The sequence below is a fragment of the Melanotaenia boesemani genome, chromosome 9 (genome assembly GCF_017639745.1).
Source record: "Melanotaenia boesemani isolate fMelBoe1 chromosome 9, fMelBoe1.pri, whole genome shotgun sequence".
NCBI lineage: Eukaryota > Metazoa > Chordata > Actinopteri > Atheriniformes > Melanotaeniidae > Melanotaenia > Melanotaenia boesemani.
Window position 1 is genome coordinate 29,756,931 of NC_055690.1, and position 14,619 is coordinate 29,771,549.

At 36.3% G+C, this 14,619-nt stretch overlaps 1 protein-coding gene across 3 annotated transcripts in view; it reads left to right on the top strand.

The window, feature by feature from the left end:
* The window catches only part of LOC121645750 (pregnancy zone protein-like), a 32,250-nt gene that overhangs the window by 1,631 nt on the left and 16,000 nt on the right, over window positions 1-14,619 (top strand). The window contains exons 6-21 of one of the 3 annotated variants that reach the window (XM_041994411.1): window positions 1,689-1,854; window positions 1,937-2,021; window positions 2,118-2,182; window positions 2,219-2,262; window positions 4,193-4,310; window positions 4,412-4,521; window positions 4,597-4,629; window positions 5,941-6,108; window positions 6,225-6,452; window positions 8,685-8,751; window positions 8,889-9,034; window positions 9,989-10,138; window positions 11,106-11,255; window positions 11,620-11,701; window positions 11,824-11,986; window positions 14,350-14,575. In XM_041994411.1, the coding sequence (XP_041850345.1) occupies window positions 1,689-1,854; window positions 1,937-2,021; window positions 2,118-2,182; window positions 2,219-2,262; window positions 4,193-4,310; window positions 4,412-4,521; window positions 4,597-4,629; window positions 5,941-6,108; window positions 6,225-6,452; window positions 8,685-8,751; window positions 8,889-9,034; window positions 9,989-10,138; window positions 11,106-11,255; window positions 11,620-11,701; window positions 11,824-11,986; window positions 14,350-14,575 (2,001 nt within the window). Of the gene's footprint in view, window positions 1-1,688; window positions 1,855-1,936; window positions 2,022-2,117; window positions 2,263-4,192; window positions 4,311-4,411; window positions 4,522-4,596; window positions 4,630-5,940; window positions 6,109-6,224; window positions 6,453-8,684; window positions 8,752-8,888; window positions 9,035-9,988; window positions 10,139-11,105; window positions 11,256-11,619; window positions 11,702-11,823; window positions 11,987-14,349; window positions 14,576-14,619 lie in introns of all 3 variants that reach the window. The other 2 variants (XM_041994409.1, XM_041994410.1) reach the window with 2 other exon arrangements.

The window sequence follows — 14,619 nt, forward strand, 5'->3', positions numbered from 1 at the left end:
GATTAGCATATATGGATTAGATTGCTGGCACGATGAATACACAATGCAAACAATGGATTTTTATCATCAAACAATTTTATATGTACAATTTGTTCAAATAAAAACAAACAAAAGAACTTGATTATTAAAAAGAACAAAACAAACCAAAGATAAACCTTTCTGACCTACTGCACGCACACAAACATCATCCAAAGCATAGACACACACACAACATACAAGCATCCCTGTCTCACACCCCAGCACCTCCCCCTTTAATCCCCCGAATCCCACTCAACCCTCCTTCAAACCCCTACACCCCTCCTGCCCCCGGGCCGTACCCTGCAACCAGACACAGGCCATGCACCATTCCTACTACTTTACATTTTCTTAATCACCAGTTTTTTTTTTTTTTTTGTTTGTTTTTTTTTTGTTTTTTAAGGACTTTTGGGCTCCAATGGCCTTTTTTTTAGTAGTAGCTAAGCAGAAAAGTTCGGTCAGAGACCTGCAGCAAAGGGCCCCAGGCCCAAGGAACTGTAGCCTCTATCTTTGAGCTAAATCTTTATTGAAGAATGACCAAAATGGTCATTTTGACAGTTCGCTGCTGTCGGGTGCAAACCTTCTATCTCCAAAACTGTCATTTTTCAAATAATGAAAAAAAAAACTGTATGGTTTTGTAATAACTGGACATAATGTCATCAAACTTTGTATTGTGTTTTAATCATATATATTTGGTTAAATATTTATAAAACAACAGACAGACATAAAGGGTGACCAATAGTACTGATTTATGAAGGAAAACAAAAATCACGAATTTTGGACATTTTGCCCGACAGCAACGAGTTATAAAATTTGCAATAATTTAATCAAATAAAATCATAAAGGATTGCTGGTCCCTGACTTCACCCGAAACTATGCGAATAAAGTTTTGTGGTTTAGAATAAACAAAGGAAATATGATATACAAGTGGTCATTTTGACTACACTGTTTTATTTTTAGATTCCTATTAATCTGAATCAGATCAAGTGGAAGTATTCTGTAAAGGGTGTTATGCAGAGATGGATCGATGCTAAAATTGACATCATTGGAGCTTGGGGGAGGGTTGTGATAACATACCATCAGAAAGTCTCCTAGACAATGTGATTGCAATAACTATGCCATAACTATTTAATATTAGTAGTTTTGCGCGATAAAAGTAATTTACACTAATGTTTTGTACTCATGCAGTTTTTTGTATTTTAGGTAATTTATCTGTTATTATACATGCTAACATATTTTGTTAAAGATTAAAAGGCAGAAATATACCAAAAGATCCCATGTAAAAGTAAAGTTATAAACTGTATTTGAATGTAATTTTATGATTTAGTTTTTTTCTTATATTTCACGATGTTTTTCTGGTGCCCCAGCTGCCAGAATATTACCATTTTGACTTTTTGATTTTTTACAGTCTAATACAGTCAAAGCGCCAAGACATGTAAAAATTTCTGGGCTAAAATTATTTGATTAATGAACTGAAGTCACTCAGCAGGGTAAAAAAGACTTTGGTTTCCTTAGCTGACTGGGATGTTGGTCCCACTAAAGAGTCAAAAAGTGTAAGTGTGGCAAAGTTTTGCACCACAGGCTGGAGAGTTTTTGAAACAACTCTGAAACTAGTTTTTATCTCCCAGTTTGTTTTTTTAATGCATCTATATCTGATTTGTCTCACTGGACAGGATCATTACAACAACAGAATTGGACAGTGGCTGAATGAATCATCCAACAGTAAAATACTGCAGCTTTCCTATGATTTGAGCTCCGAGGCACGAACAGGAATTTACAGGATCATTGTTTCAGTGGGTGAAGATAAATTATATCAAGACTTCAAGGTAGAAAAGTATGGTAAGTTAGAGTTGCTTTCTGAATGAATATCCAGGCCATTTGTTACCAGGTATAAACAATAACTTGTTTGGTTTTTCTCCAGTTTTACCCAAATTTGAGGTAACATTAAATGTAAAAAAAGAATTAAGCATGGGGCAGGAAGAATTTGATGTGGAAGTATGTGCAAAGTAAGTAAAAACTCAGGTTTTTCAGGCAGTTTGAAATAAATTTTCTTTAAGTGAATGATTCATTGATTTTTTTTTATTGTTCTCACAATTGATTAGGTACACATATGGACAGCCTGTGCCAAGTACAGTTACAGTTGAGGTGTGCCGGCCTCCCCCACGTCATTATTATGGTGCCTTGAATAGCCCTCCAGAAATGGAAGTAGTCGAGTTCAGGGGCCTATGTGACACAAAAACAAATAAGGTAGAGTTGCCATGGTTATGGTCTCATCTTTCTACAAAAACTCACACTTGATAAACTAATATGTCCTTTCTGATTGCGAACATGCTATACTAACTACAGTTTGTTTACTAACTACAATTTACAGTGTTGTGATCTTCCGTGAGACATAGAACCAGTTCACATAGTTCCATTTTGTGCTTTGTAACAGATCAGCTTACAACTGCAAACTTACAGATATAGATACAAATAAATTGTTAGGATATTTCTTATTATCATTTGTAATCATATAATCATGTTTTGTAAATGATTAGTTTATATCATTGTCTAATCATTTGAAAAATATTTATGAGTGAATCTACAAAACATACATGAACTATTACTATATTATTTTTATTAATCATTTGTTAATGCTCTGGAAAGTTTTGTAAATGATCACTTCATCATTAACTAATCACTTGAAAATGACTTATTATGAACACCCAAATGAATGGTATTGTGATCAGCAGACTATCAATTAAAGCACAGTTCTATGCAAGGGCGGTGACAGCGGGCGATGCTGGGGAATCCAACGGTGAGCTGGATAAAAGTTCAACCGAGCAACAAGTAGCAACACTTCTGCAGTCAAAAGGGATTGCTCTGGATTACAACCAGGTTGAAACTTGCCACCCGCTACCCAGAAGAAACAACAATGACTAGCCAGCTGTTATACTGAGCTTTGTTAACAGCAGGATACACTTCTCAAACAGGGCAGGATGCACAAAGGCACATATGTTGACAATGAACATCTGACAAAGATCAAGTGGATATTGTAAAAAAAAAGCACCTTACCTGAGGAGAATGACAAAAATCCAGAGCACATAAACAAGAAACTGCAAGATTTTTATCTAACTTAATGAATCACCAGAAGAGGCCAAGGTACTGATAATAAGGAGCATGGAGGAGCTGGAAAAGTGTCCTCATCACAAAAATAGGTTAGATTGGATTTGAAACTGAGTGAAGGTAACAGAACAAGCAGAAACATAAGGCTCAGTGATAGAGCACATTCTGTATGGAGTGATAATGGAAAAATAACACAAAGGAAACTGGAAAATTATCAACTTATAAATATACGAGCATGTGAGTGAAATAGAATCCGCAAAAAAAAAACACACATGGTGAGATATTTCTGCGCTGCCAGGAAACAACACAATATTTACGAGCAGAGGAGCAAAGGAAAACAAAGGCAATGCTGACAACACATTCCCCATTCACTAGTTAGTGTTTTAGAAGATTAATACATTAATGAATTATACATTTAAGCTGAAGTCTCAGTGCCTTTGTTTTATCCCTTTGACTGTTCTTATTTCATGGCTATTTGAACGTGTGCTGTAGCTCAGTGGTTCCCAACCTATTTTCCCTGAGGACCCCCTTCATGCAACTACCAAAAAGCAGGAGACCCCCCCACTCACCATGCTTGGTATTAGGCTTTTGTTACTAACATATAGACTTACGTTTTTCTTTCTTTTTCAAAATCAGAAGGAATCATCTGCATTGTGATGTTTCACAGATATGTCTCAATAATTAAATGGCAAAAAGTCTTTTCAGGCTCCCAAAACACTGGTTCTATTTAAATGAAACACCCAAATGTTAAAAAAAAATGCAATTAAGCAAATACACCTCAACTCATCTCTGTGTGGACATGGCCTTAATTTGAAATCACACTGGCTTTGAACAGTCAAAGCCTTGAGGACCCCTTGTGCCTTTTGTGAGGGGCTCTAGGTTGGAAACCACTGCTGTAGATGATGTTTGACAGGTTTAAATAAGCTAATTAAATTGTTGTGATGTGGCGATGTGAGGTGTTTCTGTCATTCTGGTATTAGGTGGGATGGCATGTGTCATTGTGCTAAAGAGATTAAAAAGGAATAATTACACTCATGTATAACTATATGTCATATTATTATACTTATTTTAGGCTAACAATACAGGCTGTGCCACTTTCGGATTCAGAATGTCAAACTTCACCAGAATTGACCAAAAGATTTTGATGGATAAGCTGGAAGTCAGTGCTACAGCAGACGAGGATGGGACAGGCATGTTTATTTGTTTAATATTTTTCTATTAAAATGATTGGTTTGTCAAATAATAATACTAATATGCAGACTGTTATAACAATGATCCTTCTCATTTTCAGGTATTTCACTCCTACAAAGGACGAACATCAGACTCACATATAGAATTGGAAAACTGTCTTTTATTGACACTCCCACGTTTTATGAACGAGGATCAGATCTAAAAGGAAAAGTAAGTTTTATCATCTGTCAGGAGTACCAGGAGTATTGGTAGATGTTTTTTTTTGTATTGTATAACATCTTTTAGATTCAGAAAACAAGCTTGGAATTGAGTCAATCAGTAAGTATGTTAACCTTTTAAGCAGCAAAGTCACAAAATTGTGAGAAGCACTAGGCTATGTCTTCAGAAAGAAGAAGAAATTTTACTGCCATCATATCCTGTGTTCCATATTTAACATTTTTTCTCATTTACAATATGCTTTAATAACTGGAAACTGGTGCCAAAGGCAAGGCAAGGCAAATGAATTTGTATAGTACATTTCGTGTACAAGACAATTGAAATGCTTCACGTGAAACATTAGGAGGTAGATGACTTTCCACACAATCTCTTTTTATTTCTCTAAAAGCTAACAATACAAAGAGATCTTCAGGATATTCCATAATGTCCAAAAGTGGCATCTGTAATACCCAAATGCATTAAGAGAAAAGCAAAGAAAAATCTCTTTATGTATAATATGTATACTCTACCAGTCAAAAGTCTGGACACATTTACACACTGAATGTAATGGGAAAATTTGTCCAAACTTTTGACTGGTGCTGTAAGTAACTAGTATGTATACATTGGCATATAAGTGTATGACTATAACTCAGAAATTAAAGATTCACATCCATTTATTTGCCATGCACGTTAACATGCCATCAACAATGCAATGAAATGTGGTGGACAAGAGAACCTGGCAGTTCACCGTAAACAAGTGCTACAAAAAAGGGGCAATAAATGCCAAATGCAAAAATAAGCTACAAGTATAATAATATTAAAAAGAAATCAATTAAATTAAAACTAAAAGATTAATAAGCACTTAAAATCTGTAAATATTTGTCTTCAAATTGATTCTTGGCTTAATTTGTGTTTTGTTTCTATCTTGTTTTTTATAATACTTGGATGTAATGTTTAATGGTACCACAGTTTAGGAAAGAGAGTAACTATACAAAAATGTCTATACTATATTGTTGAACTGTCGCTGTAAAAGTGGCATTTTTTTTGTTAAAAAACAAAAAACAAACAAACAAACAAAAAACAAAACAAAACAAAACAGAAGAACATGGCCATGTGGAGTAATTAAAAATAAAAAAAAATATGGGAAAGTCCAGTTTGATATAAAAATCCCCCAAAATCTATACATTTTGCTATTTAAGTGTTTATTTATCATTTTCATTTCAAGCTTGTGTTTTCCGTTATTGAATAATAGTCTACTGCCCTCTTTCTGCAGCTGTTCTGTTGCATGGTCCCAGCTGATACTTGATCTTGTTTAGTGTTAGTGCTACTTACTGCCTGAGTAAACAACAGAAGAGCTCCTGCCATCACTGACTAGTACTGCACAGTGCATCTGATATCTGTTGTCTTAGTAATACATTATTCTACTTTTAACAGGTTAAGGCTGTGAACTACAATGATATGCCCATTCCTGACATGCCGTTGTTCTTGTTTGTGGGGGAAATTTGGTCTGCACGCAGGCTGCAGAATATCACTACTGACAGCAATGGAGTGGCCACATTTTCATTAAGTACAAATGAATTCAGTGAGAATGTTGTACTCCATGTAAGTAAAAAAAGTATAACTACAGAGTTTGAGCGAACATATTAAAGTCATGTCACAGCTTCCTCCTACATCGACCGCTATGAGCTCATTCTATTGTTTTTATTTCCTTAAACCAGGTGGGCAACACACCAACGCTGGTATACCCTGGATACAGAACTGCTTTTTATGAGGGTAGCAGGCAATCGCTGTCAGAGTCCGTTCCTCCTTCCCCTGATACGACAACAGTAAGCTCTCTGGAGGTGAAGAAGAAGGATGAACCACTTTCTTGTGGCAAAGAAGAGGACATCTCCATCAGATACACTCTAGTGAAAGAAGAACAGGGCACTGTTTATGTGACGTACCTGGTGAGGAGGTTTTTCTGTTTGTTTGAACAGAGTAATATCAGAAGAAGAACTAATCATTATTTGCAGGTCCAGGTCTCATGTCACTTTTAGTTGTAATGAGTACTGCAATGTCAGATGGTGTGGGGTGGCCAGTCAACATATTTCTCCAAATGCAATGTCCAGCAGGATCATTGTTAACTTTGATTAGGATCAGTGCGTGAAATACAGGGATTAAAACAGATTTAAGCAATATCCAATGTCACTCTATTTACAGATTTTAAAGAATTTTATGGAAGATATTTACTTTAAAAACAGGATTTAATTTGTATAACAAGAACAAAAAGTCCTTTGTCAAAACATAAAGTCTTACAGAGGAAATAAAAGCTTTAAGCTTGATTCATATTGCAGAGTAAACACAGAAAGACCAAAGATGAACCAATTAACACAAGTGCAACAGTTCCTGTGTTCTTGAAATGAACGGACAGAAGTGTAGGTATGTTTTTACAGGTAACTCAGGGTTACTCACCAAACCCTCGAATTTCGATGCCCTCGTTCCATGTCCACCCATATTTCACACACTGGTTAGCCGTGTAACGTTGGCTGTATGTTCAACATTTGTTGTCACCTTCTCTCAATAATTCAGAAAACAGTTATATTTTATTTACTTATTATATTTAATTTTTTTAACACTTTATCAAATGAGCAAAATCAATCCAAAGTCTTTTATAAAGCAGAGCCCTGCATTAGAACTGGGACCCAATGCAAAGCTTGCAGGAGTGGGAAGGTTTAGGGTTGTATTGAGCGGGAGTGGGCAGCTACTCCCAAACTTGCTACACGATGGAAAGTGCAACTAAGGTTGGGAACAAAATTAAGGCTGGAAATATGAAAAGAAAGAAAAGAAAGAAAAGTAGACATATCCCCTAAGCTCTGATTCAAATTTAAAGTGACATTGGCACATTTGTTTAATAGATTTTGTCTTTTTAATATTAACTGCTGCTGATTAGACATCTTATAGTTTCTAACCTCAGTCTACATGAACATAGTAATTAAAAAACTGAGAGATTTATGTTAAATATATTTTAATTTTTTGCATGTAGGGCAAGGAATAAAATGTTTCTAATGAAAAAGCGCATATAAATTCTTATAGACAGCCTATATATGAATTGGAGGGACACAAATTATGCAGAACCAAGCAGCAATGGTCTCAATTTTAGTGGGTGAGAGCGGCATTAAAAAATATTTGCACACAGGGCTCTACATGAAAGGACACAACAATTAAAACTCTAAAATAAAACTATTAAAAAGAAATAGATGAAAAATGTATACTTACAAAAGTTGCAAATAACAGTAAATAATATTGTGTAGATCAGGGACAGCCAACTCCGCTCCTTAAAGGCCTGTGTCCTGCACGTATTAAATGTTTATCTACTGCAACACACCTTATTTAAATCAAATGGATCTCCTCTGGACAATTTCTTTGTTTTACTGAATTTGGAAACCTGTAGATGAACAAGGAAACCTATTCAGAAGAGTAAATCTGTCCCTAACATATAAAATACTTTAAACAGTTTTAAATGTGAACCAAAATACATCTGACCAACAAAGTAAAACTTTTCTATTCTAATAGTTTGTAGGGGAAGACATCACACACTTCTTGTAATCACAAAAAACGTTCAAATACCTTAATATAAAATAAATACAGAAAATTTTAACATTAAACCTGTAAACTGCATAATGAACTGCAATAAAAAACAAAGCCTTTAACAATAGTTGGATTCATTTAGATTCAACATTTACAGGGCCAACACATATTTCCAACATTACTAAAACAGAAACAACTGTAACCTATTTTTCTAAAAACAGACCCAGTAAAACCACATTATTTATAATGGGTCTGAAAACAGCGAACAAATCATTCTGATCCCAGTTTAACGTTATCCAGGGCGGGTCGTGGCAAACAAACAACTTACAGCATTCAGTAATTGTCTCCGTTTTTTTCCTCAACACATTCAGTGAAAAACAATCATCTGATGGATTTAAAATAGTTTTAAAACAAATGTTTCAAACTAACGTTTACGCCACTGTGTGTTTAAAACATGGATGTGGTGGATCCAGAGTTTTTTTTTTTTTTTAAAAAAAGAACATTTCCATAAACTTCCAAATATATTTCACTAGAATTATAGAAAAAACAAAGAGGAATTAAGTTAAAGTGTCCTTTTTACTAATTTTTATGTTTTGTATCAACCTCCACAGGTCTTATCCAGAGGAGCCATCATCACGCAAGGACAAAAACAGTTCCAAATTCAAGATAATCAAAGTGGTAAAAAGCAACTTGTGTGGTATTCTTCTTTCTGAAATTTAAAGGATCAAGGAAAGTTTTATTAAACTCTGGATTGATGTTTAGGACAATGAATATCAAAGAATATAAAATATATCAGACTTGGTTTGCTTTTCTAGTGAATAAAGGAGAAGTGTCGTTCAAGTTTGAAGTATCCCCAGACATGGCTCCGGATGTCCAGATTGTGGCTTATGCCATCCTTCCCAGCATGAATGTGATTGCTCACAGTGCCGACGTCCCTACTGAGAAATGCTTCAGGAATAAGGTCAGTGGAAGAAGAAGGCAAGTGGAACCATCAGGGAAACTATGATATTTAACAAGTTACCAGAATCTCTGCATTCAAATTTTCTAGATGAACAACCCCAATTCCACAAAAGTTGGGATGCTCTGTAAAATATCAATAAAAACATAATGCAGTGATTTACAAATCTCATAACTATATTTTATTCCCAACAAGAGAATAAACTGTGACTGGTCTGATTAACATGAGACTGATAAATGTTGCCTACTTTTGCTAGTATGTCCGAAAAAAATTGTTTGGGGTAAATCTGTGCTGGTGTGAACCATGAACTGCTAGTTTCCTCCTTCTCACTTGACTAATAAGTAATCACAACAAGAGAGATGATACCAGGGACAGAAAAATCAGTTGATCACAAACAGCGGTCATGATTCAGAGAGGAGAGGGAGGAGAGGAGGAGGCTGCCATGCTGCGCTGGACAGACACTGAGAGGACCAGAACAGAGACGTTTGTGCAAAACTCTGCGAAAAGTTCTTCAAAAAAAAAAAAAAAAAAAAAAAAAATGCAAGAAAAGTGCAAGTGATCCTCATCCCCTGCGAGTGTGACTCTTTTAAATCCATCCGTAGAACTAGCCAGCCAAACTTTTTATAGCTGATCACCTCCATGTCTCACCATCATAAATGGCGGATGCTGTATATACATTAAATTTGTTTTAAAAATTTAACACAGTTAATTACATAAATTAATTTCCTGCCAGCAGCGTGTTAATTTTGACAGCCTTAATAACAATATATGAAAGAAAGAATGAAAACAAACTGCTTTCATGTTGTTTTATTATTTCATTTTTATTTATATTTCCTCTTTTATTGATTTATTTCTGTCTTTAAGTCAGTTGTTTTTTGTGTTCCAATAGGACTTAGTAGGAAGTAAGTTTTTTTCTTATATCAGTAAATTATGAATGCTGTGTTTTGTGTGTCCCAGGTGTTGCTGGAGTTTTCCCGATCATCAGCTGTCCCAGGAGAGCAAACCAAAATGCAGCTGACAGCTCAGCCAGACTCTCTGTGTGGTTTAAGTGCCATTGATCAGAGCGTTCTCATCAAGGAGCCTGGGAAGACACTAAATGAAGAGAAGGTAACTGCTGGTATCAGCTGCAGTTACATTTGGGCTCAATACCAAATGACCACTACACACTAACCCTCCGTTTGCATGGAGGGCTAATGTGGGCCGTTGCAAACCACGTAGAGTGGAGGGCGAATAGACCGTTCAGCCCTCAAACAGCGAGTATGCAATGCTTCACACTTGCAGGCAAAATGGAGGAAAGAGTCTTTAAATATGAGTTTTGCATGTGTTCTGCATGTTTGTCACACTGACAGATAATCACAAAAGATTTAGGAAGATCAAACACAACTAGCAAATCTTCCTATATGCTGACGTTTGATTTGATGTACGCAGCATTCATTTGTTTGTTAGGAAACATGAAACGACAATGGGATTGAACATCTTGTGAATTTAAGTTCCACACTGTTGATAAAGTGCAGGAAACTCCTAAGGTTGATTGTGGCTCAAAGTTGTTTTTTATTATGCAAATGAAACAACAAACTCTCAAAGATGACAATAATAATAATACAGAGGAAAGCTGAATACTGTGTAAAAGTGTGAAAACATAATGGGATCAAAAACCAAACAAATACAGAAAACAAAACAGCACCACATTGGTGCAAAAGATAAATTTTATCAGGCATTTCAATCTAGCATAAAAAGGAGTAACAAAATATTAAAATAAAATAAGTTATAATTTAGAATAACAGACAAATTTCAAAAGTATTTGAAATATAATGTTACTCCTGTCATTGTAATGGTTGCTTAATTTATGATGTTTCAGGGACAGTGGAACAAGCTCCGAAGCTCTGGTGTAGTTCCAAAATTTATACAGTGGTTGTTCCACTAAAAATAGAAATTTGGGGCATCTTTGTGTCTTAGTGTCCTCAGGAGAGAAAGATAGAAGACATTAGACCTTCTAAGCATTTTGTTCAATTGTCAGAACTCCACACAACAATATTTGTCTCTTTTTAACTTCGAACCTTGTTTTGCCTTTCAGATATTTCACGTGCTACCTGTCAGGAAGGTGTCTCATGTCCCGCATGAGGTTCAAGATCCCATAAACTGTTTACATGTGAGACCAAAAAGATATGTTTTGCCACACCCATATCCTGGAGAAGACACAAATGATGCCCACAGAGTTTTTGAGGTATATCTTAGACCAGTGTTTCTCAGTCCAGGTACTCTGCATGTTGTAGAGGCAACCCGAGTGATATTTGTTTTAAAGGCAATGGTAATATTTAACACACCTGAATTCAATGAATGGCTCATAACAGGCTTGCAAAAATCTTGATGAGGAAGTTCATTAATCTTAATCAGGCGTGTCAGAGTAGGAACACATCCATGCAGGGCAGTGCGTCCTGAGGATCTGGACTCAAAAACACTATCTTAAACAACAGCTATACAATATAAATAATAATGTTGTATAGAATAAACCTGTGAATACTCATAAAACATAACTGTTTGTTGTTATAACTGTAATGTTTAATGTTGTTTGTTTTTGGATTGTGTAGAATGTAGGACTGAAAATGGCCACAAACTTGGTCTTACAGCTGCCCAAATGCCTCAGATTCAAGGGAAAACAATACCATAGAGGTATGTCAACATTTTAATCATTTTCTGTTAAGTGTCACACCAAATATTTGTCAAAATTCTAATAATTATCTGTATCACTATCTGTATTTTCTGCTGTTTAACTTTCTACTATTTTCTTTAAGGTCTACATGTTGGGTATGTTGTTCAGTTTAGTGGATCAGCTACACCTGTGGGACTAGGTATGCCTAGCTCTCCTCAAGCGGACTATGTTACGGATGCTGAACCAGTGAAAACAGTCCGCTCTTTCTTCCCTGAGTCTTGGATATGGGACCTGGTGCAAGTCGGGTGAGCATCTCGGCTTCTTCAATAACACTGTGGTTAAACTTGAGGAGATTGAGCTTTATATAGAACTTCAGTAACAATAAATGTCTGTTGGGTAAAGCTCTTTTACCCTGCAACTGCATATTCCCTCTTACTTGTACACATTTGTTAACAGCTGAAGTAAAACATATATCACATGCCTTATCATACAAACCATTTATGTGTTCTTATCATTAAATTATCCTGCTGTTAACACACACTTTGTTGAAAATCCTTTGGCCTACACCAGTCATGGCAGGGTCCAGCATAATTTAGCTTGACTTTCAGGGTTGTGCAGAAATAGTTGCGCAGCTGCTCAAAGTTAAAAAGAGGCACATGGTGCACACCAAACAGAAACTGACCTTCCAGTTTAACTGATTGAATTCACAAAGAATGGAACATGTATTAGCAACATACCAAATCATTGTCCACACCTCACCACCGCACCTCTTTGTTTTACCTGGTGAGTAGTTTGAACACTTTCTGTGGAGGTGGCTGGTGAGGACGCTGTGGTGGGCTCTACTGATCTGAGTAGACACTAAAAAGAGCATGAGACAGACATGAAAACAGGTCAGGCGTGAAAAAGGTGAGAAGGATACAACCCCTCTAGAGGGGTCCGGGGAATGCTCACCCAGTAGAAATTTTTGGATATTTTATATTTAAAAGCTACAATCTGGTGCACTTTGAGAAAACATCAAGCAGAGTTACAGACTAATATGAATATATAATAAAGTTTCCAATGCATCGGACAGATGAAATGACAACTCTTGTCCTTTCACTCTGACTTCTAATTTGAGCCAAGACCAGTTCCAGCTGCACTTGATACCTGTGTCCATGTGTTTGACCACCACAGCATCTTTCTCTCCTATACACTCATTCTAGAAATACAATGTAGTATCAGGTTAACTCAGGGCTGCAGACTAACTTTTTTTATGAGAACCACAGTGGCCCCTAACTTAAATTTTTAGGACTGCAAGCAGAAAATTTAGCGGTGCACACTGAAATCGCCTTGCATAGCAAATATTCACATTTCCTCTCATTTTCACTGTATTAGTGATAAATACTTGAACAATAAATTCAGAAATTACAATGTTTATAATAGGGTTAGACAAAAAAACAAAAAGACATCTTACTGGCCACACTAATACAAAACAAATCAGATTCGATGATTTGTTTTGATTCACTTTGTAGCCGAAGCAGAACGGCAACTTAAAAGTCTTAAAAGTCACTAGAAGTTGCTAATTAGCCTAATCAGCCTAATACATATAGTTGTAATGGATGGGGCCATAAAGAGGGATGTAGTGGGAAAGGCAAAAATGAATAAAAAGACAACCTAAAATGTTTAGAACAGCAAATAAATAAAAAAATAAAATAAAATAAAATTAGGTGCCTAAAACTTGTCACAGCACTCAACTTTTTAAATATTTTTGTCCACACTCTTCATTAATAGACATTACTCTGACGGTAAGCCAGCACAGGATCCTCCAGCAGCAGCTTTGTACATTTCATTTTCAGCCTGGTCATGAAACAGAGGTGAACGTTGTCTGCGCTGAATACAGCTGCTGCTGCTGCGAGAAGACCCAGCCTCGTACGAGATGGGTCTGCACAGCACCTGCTCCTCATTAGGAAGAGTAAACTATGTTCATTCACGTCAATCTCCAAAAGTTTCCAATAATACCAGAAAAAGTTGCTAGATTTGTTGTTAGTTGCTTTAAAAAAAAAGAAGAAAAAAAAAGTCGGTATAGGGGTCTGAAAACTCGCTAAATCGCTAAGTTGGCAACACTAAGGAATAATAAATTCCCCCAAGACCTGTCTTTTTTCCACACACAAGCCAATCACAGTTCTCCCATGCATTAGTGGCCTAAAAACAAAAACAACAACAAAAAACAAGGTATAGACCCGCCCTAAAATCACCGTCAGCCCACCAGGTAAGTATACCCGATGCCCAGTCCAGCACTGCATCTGTTCGCCTGAAAAATCTAATTTAAAAAAACACACTTATGTCAAGTGTAGAAAAGGAGTGTTTCACAAGTTCAGAGGAATAAAGCTGAGGCCTACGCTAACCCGGAGAGTAAAACTGTCATTTATTTTACCCGTAACACCAGTCCTACTTATAGTTGGATTTTCTAAAATACCTAAACTTTTCTCTGCACCTTAACATTTAGTCATTCAAACCACATGTAAATAATAGCAGAATATCTTAAACAATCAGCCAATGCAACATATGTAACAAAGAAATCAATATTTACACAAGACACACATCAGTGTGAGTATTTATGACTGATATGAGTTATTTAAGTTTGTTTTACCACCTGACAGAATGTGTTGATGTCTATCTCCCAATCCAGAGAGTCTGGAAAGAAGAATGTGTCCCTCACCGTCCCAGACACCATCACCACCTGGGAGACAGAGACTTTCTGTTTGTCCTCTCAAGGCTTTGGATTAGCTCCTCGTACGAAGCTTACCGTCTTCCAGCCCTTCTTCCTCGAGCTCACGCTGCCCTACTCCATCATCCGGGGGGAGAACTTTGAACTGAAGGCGACTGTCTTCAACTACCTGACCAGCTGCATCATGGTAATGATGATTTTATGAGACATCTCTCAATTACAGCCCAACCT